The sequence below is a fragment of the Mytilus galloprovincialis genome, chromosome 14, assembly GCF_965363235.1.
Source record: "Mytilus galloprovincialis chromosome 14, xbMytGall1.hap1.1, whole genome shotgun sequence".
Lineage (NCBI taxonomy): Eukaryota > Metazoa > Mollusca > Bivalvia > Mytilida > Mytilidae > Mytilus > Mytilus galloprovincialis.
Window position 1 is genome coordinate 20,042,664 of NC_134851.1, and position 12,153 is coordinate 20,054,816.

At 30.9% G+C, this 12,153-nt stretch overlaps 1 protein-coding gene across 1 annotated transcript in view; it reads left to right on the forward strand.

Annotated features, from left to right (window-relative positions):
- The window catches only part of LOC143059547 (uncharacterized), a 38,853-nt gene that overhangs the window by 2,873 nt on the left and 23,827 nt on the right, over nucleotides 1-12,153 (forward strand). Inside the window, exons 2-5 of the mRNA XM_076233065.1 lie at nucleotides 3,501-3,709; nucleotides 4,481-4,558; nucleotides 7,630-7,774; nucleotides 8,978-9,098. Of these exons, the coding sequence (XP_076089180.1) occupies nucleotides 3,501-3,709; nucleotides 4,481-4,558; nucleotides 7,630-7,774; nucleotides 8,978-9,098 (553 nt within the window). The remainder of the gene's footprint in view (nucleotides 1-3,500; nucleotides 3,710-4,480; nucleotides 4,559-7,629; nucleotides 7,775-8,977; nucleotides 9,099-12,153) is intronic.

Genomic DNA, 12,153 nt, shown 5'->3' on the forward strand with positions numbered 1-12,153 from the left:
GTTTTTTTTTTTAGCGGAATCTTATTTATATTTATTCATTTAGACAGTTATTAAAAGTTTAGTATACGTATGAATTTTTAATCACATTCAGTAATCATTACCTTCTAATCATAATTATCATTATTATCATAATAATCTGATCCTTGAAAATGTATGCAAGAAATATAATGTGTGTGTCGCCTTCTTTTATTAAAAATCACTATTCAGATAAAACTGCCTGACCGCTCAAGCAATCCTATATAGTGGTGATGCACGAAACATTAAACTTAAACCACATAATTTCAAATTCATTTACAGTTGAAATGTTTACATGCATGGTTTAACTGTTCGCCACTTTTCTTTGAATCACATCGTCCATTTATGTATAAGACTGTAATAAAAAAAGTCAAAGGTCAATATAGAGGGACACATAGGTTCATCGTGTTTGAACTTTGGACGACATTTTTTAATCGCTTGTCCAAACATTTTTCGAACACTTGACAAAAAAGTCATTTGCTTGGAGCACATATCAAGCTATTTAATTTAATGTTATACTATGAAGAGTAAAAGTGTGAAAAGAAGTGGCAAACCGTAGTACAATTATGCCAAATATTTTAATTCATATAGTAAATATAATTTGTAAACATAAATGTATTAAATGTTAAAAACCTGAACACTAGTGCTTCGTTATTCTTTATTTTCACTTTCGATGGCCAAGTATTTTTTTTCATCTTTGAGATGAGCAAGCAATTATCAAAAAAAAAAAAAATCAAAACAACACAGGTACATAGGTACAGGAAAATTATTTTAGCCCTCCCCCCTTTTCCCCCGAATCCGTTATTTATTGTTTTTTTTTTAATTTCCTTTATTTTCGCATTATTAAGTGTTATATTTACATTAAGTATACTAGAAATAACATGTATAATTGTATTTACTATATTTACCATTAATTCTACATATTAAGAAAATACCTGAGCTAAACATAATTATCCTTCCCCAAGTACCTAAAAATACTCTAAAAAGTTCTAATGTTGCTGCAGGGCAAGTGCATGTATGGTTCAAGTACAGTTTTTTTTGTCAAGTCAAGCTATTTTATAGAATCCAGATCCATTAAGTGTATCTCCGATCTGTAACGTGAGACTGGATAACAACTACCTGTCATGGTTGGCCTATTTTGTTTGTCTTTTGTTGTGTTTTTTCTGTCTAGAAACTGGTCGGTTCGTGAGCAGAATAATTATTATGTCCTGACAAAAATGACATATCTTCCTATGGACTGTATAAAAGCCAGTGACGTAGCTTTTGACAACATGTTGTCTTGTTATTGTTTAATCGCTTGTCTAAATATTTTGCAAACACTTGACACAATAGCCATTTGCTCGGAGCATATATAAAGCTTTATTTTATTTTATGTTATACAATGAAGTGATAGTGTGAAAAGCAGTAGATTATCTAAGTTACTGGTACAGTAAGGTTAACTATATGCAAATAGTATCAAACAATATATGTTAAAAAAGGTAGGAAAGTCTGCAACGTTGTTGTTTTTCTTCAATTTACGAGTATTAAATTTTATTCCCACTATTTTCACTAATTTGGACAAACAGAAATTTAATGAACTGCAAGAGTGCTAATATAAATTTTATTTACTTTTGATAAAATCTTTGTCTTTGTGTTGACAATAATTGTATGATCATTATTGAACATGATTTGAAAAGTTGAATGAATTTATTTTTTTGCAAAAAGCATTTACATGCTATGGCAATCAAAACATATATTACATATATGACACAATAATAAACAACAGAAAACAACACATCATACAAAGTTAAGTAAGAATTTGACATCTCATTTTCCATGCTGCCTTAATATAATTACATAATTTTATAGTCTATTTGGCCAAGAACAAAAGTATTTTGATAAATAATGTGACCTTACAGGTCTGTATACAGGACAAACTAAAACAAAATGATATTCGTCTTCAACAACTTTCATATTACAACAAGGACACAATCGTAATTAAAAGAGTTTAAACCTTGGTAGCCTTCGGCTGTTGTTTGCTCTTTGGTCGAGTTGTTGTCTCTTTGACACATTCCCCATTTCCATTCTCAATTGTATTAAAAGAATGATTCCGATTAAAATTGGTTCATTACAAGTTAATGGTAGTCTGGTTTTATGTATTCCAAGGAAGCCATCTTTTAAATTAACTCTCCTCACATTTGCTTCTAATTTTGAATAAACTTTAATGTTTTATAAATGTATCTTTACGAACATTTACACATGAATATATAATTGACCAATTTGGTGGTTGCTTGAATGTTTAGTGGAAAATATTTCAAATACAAACATAAAATTGACTACAAAATAGTACCAATTGAAATGGCTTTATATATTTTTTACATTCAACAGACACAATAATTGATATTAATTTTGACCTATTTCTATTCTTATATGATTATTATTTATGAATAATAATTATATAATTATATAGATGACGCAATTTTAACGGACAATTGTATATAATCAATGCGTGAAACCTTGGTTCTTTACAAGTATACAATTTGTATTGATCATAATTATACTTCCTTGCCAAGTGTTTTTCAAAACAATTTTGATCAAAGATCATCCGATTTATTATGTATATATACAATAGACTTACAAATGTATATACTTCTTCGAAGAACAAAGAATTTTTTAGACCTGTGGTATAACCAGATATATATGACTGTATTCCGTTTATATGTACCGTTTTATTTGTCAATGTATTACAAAATGTAATTCAAAAAATGTTTGGAAAACTATATTATTAATTGTACCCCCCACCCTTTTGATTTAAGTTTTTTTTTAATCCTACATTGATCTTTTGATGTCGTCCTTAGTGTTGTTTGTTATTATTCTTATTTTCCGTTGGTGTATCTTCTCCCTCTTTTATTACATAAAAACAAATCTGAACATAAACCTGGGCGATTTACTTAATTATTTTGTATTCATATAAGACAAAGTCTTATATTGAGAAAGTTTAACTAACATTATCTAACATATAGACACATAGAGTGTTAAAAAATAGCCGTTCTTAAGAATACATAGAGTATGGATGGGGTCTAACGCGTAGAAAATACTGCCTAAAATAGATAATGAAAAGAGAAAAATGAGAAATATGTTTAGGTTAATGAATAGAAATAAATGTGAGGCAAACATATAAAGAAGAACAGTGATCAACAGTGGAGAATATAAACGAATTCAATAAATAAAAACTATTTGTACAATATATTTCAGAATAAACATTATTTTTAAAGATAAGAAAATAGACATTAAATTTAAAGAATACAGATATTTTAGAATCCCGATTTAAAATGAAATACCATTACTCCTTATCGCCTACATGTATCAATGATACGGTTAATGAATTCTCAACCTTTTTTCAGTCTATTTTCTCAAAGTTGATTATCTATTGAGTTAGTATCATGCGGACATCAACAAGAATGAAATCTCTATGTTTCATATTTTTTACATTGTTACATTTTCAGATGAAATACTGGTACAAGTTCGAGCGAGTGAAAGAAACAAACGTTCGGCATCTGGGAAATTTCATCCTGATCGATACGATTTAAAATTGGCGCCATCTGGTAAAGAGGTTCATCTGGCGCTTCAAAGAAATGACAGACTTAATACAAACGTGCCGACTTTAAGTCTTAGAGATCAGCTTATGAAAAATGAAAATTTCGAGGAAACGGAGGTAATAATGAATACAACATATCAATTTGGAAATGAAAGATAGACTGAAAGGAAAGGAAATATCGAATTAACATCACAAATTAAAAAAGAACAACTACAACAGCCCCTTCTCGCCCGAAAAAAAATCATAACAAAAATCCATTTCCTCTAAGCTAGAAATACTACAACATGTGGTTAGGTGAAAAGGGCGCACCGCAGGGTCATTGCATTTGCGCCATTTTTTTTTAAATCCAATCTTTCATTTGCGCCACAAGGTTATATTTCATTTGCGCCAAAACATAAAAACTTCATTTGCGCCATTTCATAGGTAATACAGCTAGCATGCAGGTAAGATATAACGGAAAAGTTAAATATTCATTGCTCTAAAAGGTTTGTGACTACAGTATTCCAATGTATAACTGAGTGAGTGCATTACTGCCGTTAAATTTACTATTACATTATTTATTATTATTTCTACCTGTTTTTACCTGTAATATTGGCGCAAATGGAATATCATTGTTTGTGGCGCAAATGAAATGCCAATTGGCGCAAAAGCAAAGCAATGCACCGGTTGAAAATTCTTCTGATTACAAAATATTTTTTTTCAGAACTAAAGATATGTGTGTGTTTATTTGTAAAGACGACCGTACCAGGTTAATTTATCATTTATCCATTCACGAAACTAGCATATACAGATTTATTGATACAAAATGGTAAAAAAACATACATTATTTGCATGTTAATGTATATACTATGAAGTACCTTATAGAACTATATGTCTTATATGTTTTAGGAACACGTATTCTATCAAGAAATTGAAAATGGAGGCTCCTTTCTTGTTCATTTCAATAAAGACAGAACGGAAACAATGGTAAGTTACTGCAAAAAATTATTGAAAAAATTAATTGAAACTAACACGAAATAATATATAGATGCACAATATATAAGCCTCTTGCCAATGACACCCTCTGATTTTATTGGTAACTCACAATACAGGGAAGATCCTTAGTGCCATTGTTGTAACCGTAAGGGCTTTGTTACCAACTATAAGTGAAATAAAGTATTTGACGGCGAGGATAATATTTGAAAAAGAAAGGCAGAACAGGAGTTTTGAGTAATACAAAGGCAGGATGAGCAACTTGAGACAAAAAAGGCAGGATGAGCAACTTGAGACAAAAAAGGCAGGAATTTAATAAACTAGAAGCTCGCAAGAGTTTATGTCGCTCACCTGACTCTACTTAGGATTTTGAAATACTATTATAAAGTGTAAAAATAGTAACAGATACTTAGGATGATGGTTGAGGGCCAAATTTCTTTTAATATTGTTATGTTTGCTTTCATTCCATTCAGTGGTTCTCTATAAAAGAGACATTTGTATGTATTTACCATAGGGTCCTATCTTAAACTAAGTCCAAACCTAGCGGCTGTCTTGGATAATGGATTGGCTACAAAGTAACAACACTTGGTCAGCAACTCATAAGGAACATTCATGACATGTTTGATTTCATTCCATTCAGTGGTTCTCTAAAAGAAGACATTTGTATGTATTTACCATAGGATCTTATCTTAAACTAAGTCCCCACCTGGCGGCCGTCTTGGATAATGGATCAGCTACAAAGTAACAACACTTGGTCAGCACCTCATAAGGAATATGCATGCTATGTTTGGTTTCATTCCATTCAGTTGTTCTTTAGAAAAAGTTCAAAATGTAAAAAGTTTACGATGACGACGTACGACGGACGCCAAGTGATGAGAAAAGCTCACTTTGCACTTCTGGCCAGGTGAGCTAAAAAAGACATAACCGAATAGAATGACAAATTAAAAAGGCAGGACGAGGCTCGGGTCCTAAATGAAGAACCTCCCCTCAAATCATCGTGGATCTAATGGAGCTATAAACACAATTTTTTCTATCAGCCTTTCTCTAAATCTTTATCTGAGGTTCATAAAAATCTCATAAAATAATTAAATCTCAATTTAAGTTGTTTCTTCGCTCAATTATAGACCCTTTCATAACTGAAATAAATTTAAATCCTTGGTTTGTATAGTAAATCATAAAAATGATGATTTAACGTTTTTCTTAGGTTTCAGGTTACAATAAGATTAAAACCCATAAAAGTAACCGCCTTTCACAGAATTAAGTGTATGTCAACTATTTAGCATGAAAAGGAGGATTAATTTGACAATGTAGTGTTTGGTTATGAAAATATTTCATCGTATGTCACGTTTCTTGTTTCATGATACACTGTCATTCCGTCTCCGCTTGTCCGGAAACATTTTGAAATGACAGTAATATGATTTCCGTATTAAAGTACATATATGTGCAAAAAATGTAATATGAAAGTCGAGTTTCTTACGTCGATAAGTTTTTAAATATGAGAAGAGAATAAGAGTCCAAAGAGTTGATTCGTTATTTTTCTAACGTCCAGTAACAAATATTTCATGCACGTTGAGGTTGAGAATAAATAAATCAAAGCATCATATTCTATATTTGTTTTTTTTCTGAACAATTTATATTCTAATATATTCAAAATGGGTGTTTTTCAAAACAAAACAAAAAGGACTTTCATGTACACGATATCGTCTCATAAAAGGGCATTGGGTGTTAAATTCATGTTTACCGATTTGACTCAAATTTTCATATTTGATTCATAACATGCAAAAACGTATATTCAAATTATAAAAAGTATCAAATAACCAATTTACAAGGCATAATCTGTAACATCATGTCTAGACGACATTCAAATAACAATCGAGTTGACCTCCGAAAACTGCCTAGGTCATAGAAGCGATATAAACAAAAAAATAAACAGTACATATAACAGGCTAGCGAAATTGTGCAATTGGATTATTCTAGGTCTATTCATGTTATATGTTAAAATATATATTGAATATCGTTTTTGACTGTATAAAACGTGTTTTTGTGGATCGAATCAATCCATCAAATGATTTACCTTTGTTTCACCTTCAATTTTGACATTCTTTTCCTTTTAATAAATGAACACGTATAATTCATGCGTAATTCATTTCTAGCTAAATGTTAATTTGAGGTCACATGAATAAGGATTCGATGAGGATGAATTTTTCACTTGCAAGTGAATAATTCATCATCGATGTTTCGTAGCTTATTTTGACAAAAATTAAACCATACTAGTTGCTAAAGGCGAAGTATAATTATTTAAATATTTTATTTTAATTAATAATTGAAAAAAAAAAACGATATTCTAATTTCGTTGCTAGCGCCCCTTCTTTGTTAAATATTTGTCTCTTTTTTGTTCTAATTGAGATTATGACACAGTGATGACTGCTGTACCCTTATTTATTACGTCTGTTTTGATCACGTATCGTTGTAAATATAATGGAATTTGATGCGACTGTCATTCAAGTGTGTGGTTTAGCGCTATACAACCAGACTTTAATCCACCATTTTCTACATTTGAAATGCCTGTACCAAGTCAGGTATATCACAGTTGTTATGAATTCGTTTGATGTGTTTTATCATTTTGATTTTGACATTTGATTAGGGACAGAATTTTCCTCGGAGTTCAGTATTTTTGTGATTTTACTTTTTTTTTCTTCTAACGATACCAATTTCAATGGACAATAAAAGTCTTTTATGCAAAAGCAATACAGCTTTTAGAATTTACATATAATAGCAACAGTGAATAGTTACATACATTTGTATAATTACAACAGTTTGTATCATTGGCGACAAAGATTGTTCGACATAGAAATAATTTTAGTGAAGCAAATTTTTCATACTTTGCTTTGTAAATTTTTTATTTGAGGAACATAATTTCACAGATATGCTTTCAACTTAGCTCAACCTTGCTTATATATATTCACGAACCTTAAAACTAGTTCAGAAGGACATTGAATTTATCAAAACTGTATTAGTTTATAATATATCGTTACTAATTCCATCACATTTTTTTTTTATTTCAGTATGGGATTTTTCAGTCCAATGGTAGTGAATTCGTTTTACAATCAAATGATACAGATAAAACAACCTCTAATAAAAATGGTTTTCGAAAATTTCAAATAAAAAAGGCGGAATCTATAGACGTCAACGATGAAACTTTATATCTAGGTAATGTTATACTATATTACAAATTTATAATCTTTTAAAACTATTTTACAATTTTTAAATCGTTTTAAAATACTTTGGAGAATTGACCCTATAACAAAGCGTACACCATTAAAAAATGTTTTTGAAATTTTCAAAAGAATAAAATTATGAAAGAGGAAAGGAAGAAGATCACACGATGCCCTGTCGATTCTAAATTGAGGTAATTGAAAAGTTATTAAAAACTCAATTATCTTGAGGTTAAATTTTATTGACATCTTTCATGTATTAAATCAGTTTAAGCCTATATTAATATGACGGACAGTGTTCCCAGTTGCTTTTTGAAATGTTGGTGTTAAACAAATTGAAACATAGACAGAAGATAACAAAAAGGGGGATAACTACGGTACAGATTTCATTGCGCGATTCCCCATTGCGCGAATCGCGCATTTCTGGAATGACCACCAATTGATTAATTTCGAGAAAAATGTAGAGCCTAGTCGGGTTCAAAGCTTCAAATTGAATTTGTAATAAACAATAAAAACAAATAAGTTTTTCGAGTCCCGCTGTGTTAAAAGACATCAATAAAAAATAGTTCAGGTAAGATAGCCTTGCGAGAACCTAATGAGCATTCAAAGTCGTTAAAAAACTTTGAAGGAACGAAACGTAAGTTTGCGATGGTCTTTGCTGTCACGAGTAAATCAAAATAACTGTCTGGTGCCTTTGATTAAAACATTTTGAAACTTCCACGACATGTCCCCCCCCCCCCCACACACACTTCAATGAACAGGGTATATAGTGCACACGTTCGTTTGTCAGTCAGTCACACACTTGGATTCCAAATAATAAAGTTACCGCTTCAACACATATTTTTAGGTTTTATTACATTGGAACAATCTTTGAAAGCATTTATTGTTCAAAGTTTATAATCATTCATTTTTCTAAGAAATATGATTTTTTTTGTTTTCTTATTTACGGAATACCGGTGAAATACCATTTGAGAAAATCTAAGAATGTAATGAAGGAAAACGTACAGGTCAATTTCGTCGAATTGTTTCTGTGACCTTAATTTTAGTAAACCATTCATATGTATATATCAAAAATAAAAAATAAATTAATAATATGAATACACATTTTCGTCTTCTTTTAATATATAATTCATATTCACACCAAACATTCAAAATACATGAATATGAATTCTCATTTGTATATAATTGAATTTTTCAGACAAGAAATTAAAATCTTCAATTGAAAAGCAAAAATCGCCCGGTTCAAGGAGACGTAAGAGAGCATCTGGGACGTTCAATATAGAATTACTTATTGCGGTTGACTATGCAATTTATCAAAGGTATAATATATACATGTATATCATTATGAATAATTATCAGGGTCTATCTAATTACCCGTGCAATACGTTAGTTTGTAAAATAAAAAAGACGATTTTAAATATAACTGCTTAGTCATTCTGCAGACGAAAGGTAAATTTACCGGTGGTAAATTTAACCAAACATGGCCAAAATCATTATTAGGGTATCTAGTTTAAAAATTGTGTCCGGTGACCCGGCCAACCAACCAAGATGGCCGCCATGGCTAAAAATAGAACATAGGGGTAAAATGCAGTTTTTGGCTTATAACTAAAAAAACCAAAGCATTTAGAGCAAATCTGACAAGATGTAAAATTGTTTATCAGGTCAAGATCTATCTGCCTTGAAATTGTCAGATGAATCGGACAACCTGTTGTTAGGTTGCTGCCCCTGAATTGGTAATTTTAAGGAAATTTTGCTGTTTTTTGTTATTATCTTGAATATTATTATAGATAGAGATAAACTGTAAACAGAAATAATGCCCAGCAGAGTAAGACCTTTAAATAAGTCTACATGACCAAAATGGTCAATTGACCGCCTAAGGAGTTATTTTTTTTCCTTTATAGTAAATTTTTAACAATTTTCATAAAACTTGTAAATTTTTACTAACATTTTCCACTGAAACTACTGGGCCAAGTTCATTATTGATAGAGATAGTTGTAAGCAGCAAGAATGTTCATTAAAGTAAGATGTACAAACACATCACCATCACCAAAACACAATTTTGTCATGAATCTATCTGCGTCCTTTGTTTAATATTCACATAGACCAAGGTGAGCGACACAGGCTCTTTAGAGCCTCTAGTTCTTAAAATTTAAAATTAATAAATTTTAACGTAATCAGCTTGACAAAGATATAAATAATATATGTCCAGAATACTTTAAATTGGCTGAAGCAGATAGATTACAATTAATTCTATCTTCATTTGATATTATGCAGCTTACTGTTCCGTTCATTAAAAAGTCATTTGCACTGAGGGGAGTGGACACAACACCTGCATAAATATTACTGATTTACCACTTTATATATGAATGTTTAATATGTTAATTTTTCCATTGTGTATATTTTATTGTATTGTTTGTATGTGCCATCAATCCCTAGGGGTATGAATGTGCATTTCCTTAATTAATAAATTATAGTTCTTAATAAATTAATAATGAATCAGCAAATGTTGAAATTTAGAAATTAATCAAAGATAAAACTTTTAAAATTAATCAGAAAGAGGGTGCATATTACAGAGTTTTCAGAGATGGATCATGTCATTTTTAAAAGGGGGTTTCAACCCAGGATAAAAGGTGGCTCTAACCATTGAAAAGCATTGATCGTCAAAAAAGGGAATCCACCCTTCTGACCACCACCCCTGGATCTGCCACTGGTTTCTAGCGTACAAATGTCTCACTAACAAACTGTAAATGAACCCCTACTTTTTGAACTCTTGTGTTTTTATTCTACCCGCCAAAAAGTACATAAAGTAAAATGAAATGAATTATACTCTAAATTGTCATCGTCACTGTCCTTTTAAAGAAAATTAATAACCATAACTAATCTAATAAAGTGTGATTTGTCATCATTTATGTTATAGCTTTGACTATTATACTTACTCAGTATAACGTGACATTTAACGCGAATTATATTTTCTTTTATGAATGTAGAAACCCAATATCTAGAGAGAAAAAAAAACATACATTTTTTGATGAGAAAGTTTTATTCGAAAATAAATAATAAAAGTAATAATTTACTTCAAATTGGTTCCAATGATTGAGTATGTGTTTTATGCGACAATTTTGACTTAAGATATCATTTATGAATATGTCACGATTTTCTACCTTCCGTGTTTAAATCGAACAGTTGAATTAGCACAATTATCTGCTAAGTGCAAGGGAACGTAAATTTACGTTTGGGGGGTGGGGGGGGGGGGGGGGGGGGTGGGAGGATTTCCCCCCTCGTCCTTCGACCACCTTAGTGTTTAACAGCCAATTTATCTAACCCTAAGTATACATGCTTAGATCTTCGGGATTTATTCTGTAAAAATACTTTTCAATCACGAAAAGACATTTTTTGGCAGAGAAAAATAAAATATAAAACACTTTATTTTGAATAACTTTTTTGTCAGAGTATGGCTCTCGTGAGAAGGTCGTCTTATAAAAAATGTCAATCAATTCGTCAATATTTGAAGTATTTTTTGTCTGACGAATGAACATTTTAAATTTTGCAATGCCTTTCATCCTAGTATTTTTATTCATCCGAACATGCACATGTTTCAACCGTTTGATATATTCACTGTTTGTACTAAGCTGTTCAAAATAGACCTTTCTACATTGACTAGAGGTATAGGGGGAGGGTTCAGATCTCATAAACATGTTTAACCCCACCTCATTTTTGTCAGGAGCCTTAGGCCTTTGTTAGTCTTGTTTTATTTTAATTTTAGTTTCTTGTGTACAATTTGGAAATAAGTATGGCGTTCATTATCACTGTTGTTTAGGGGCCAGTTGAAGGACGCCTCCGGGTGCGGGAATTTCTCCCTACATTGAAGACCTGTTGGTGACCTTCGGCTGTTATTTTTTTATGGTCGGGTTGTTGTCTCTTTGACACATTTCCCATTTCTATTCTCAATTCTATTTACTCCTTACGTAAGACCATAAATCCTATCCTACCTATTATTTTATGTTTTTTCCGGCATGTTTTACAATTTTTAGATAATCTTTACAAGTCTTTATCGGTCTAAATCATTTAAAATTTGCATGACTGTATGCTAATCCTTAAAGATATTATTAACATATATTGTTACAGAATTATATCCGTCTTTATGATCAGATATTACGCAACAATAAATGCTGATAATTTGACAGATAGTGGTATTAGCCAAAAGCGTCTCTTTACAAATTTTTGATAAAAGAAAATAACACCGCTTTGACAAATTGAAAAATTACATGTATAAGATTTAACAACACAATTAAAATAGAGAATTGAAACCGAGAAAGTGACAAAGAGACAATAACCCGACCCAAACACTTAAAAAACCCCATACATACTTTGATT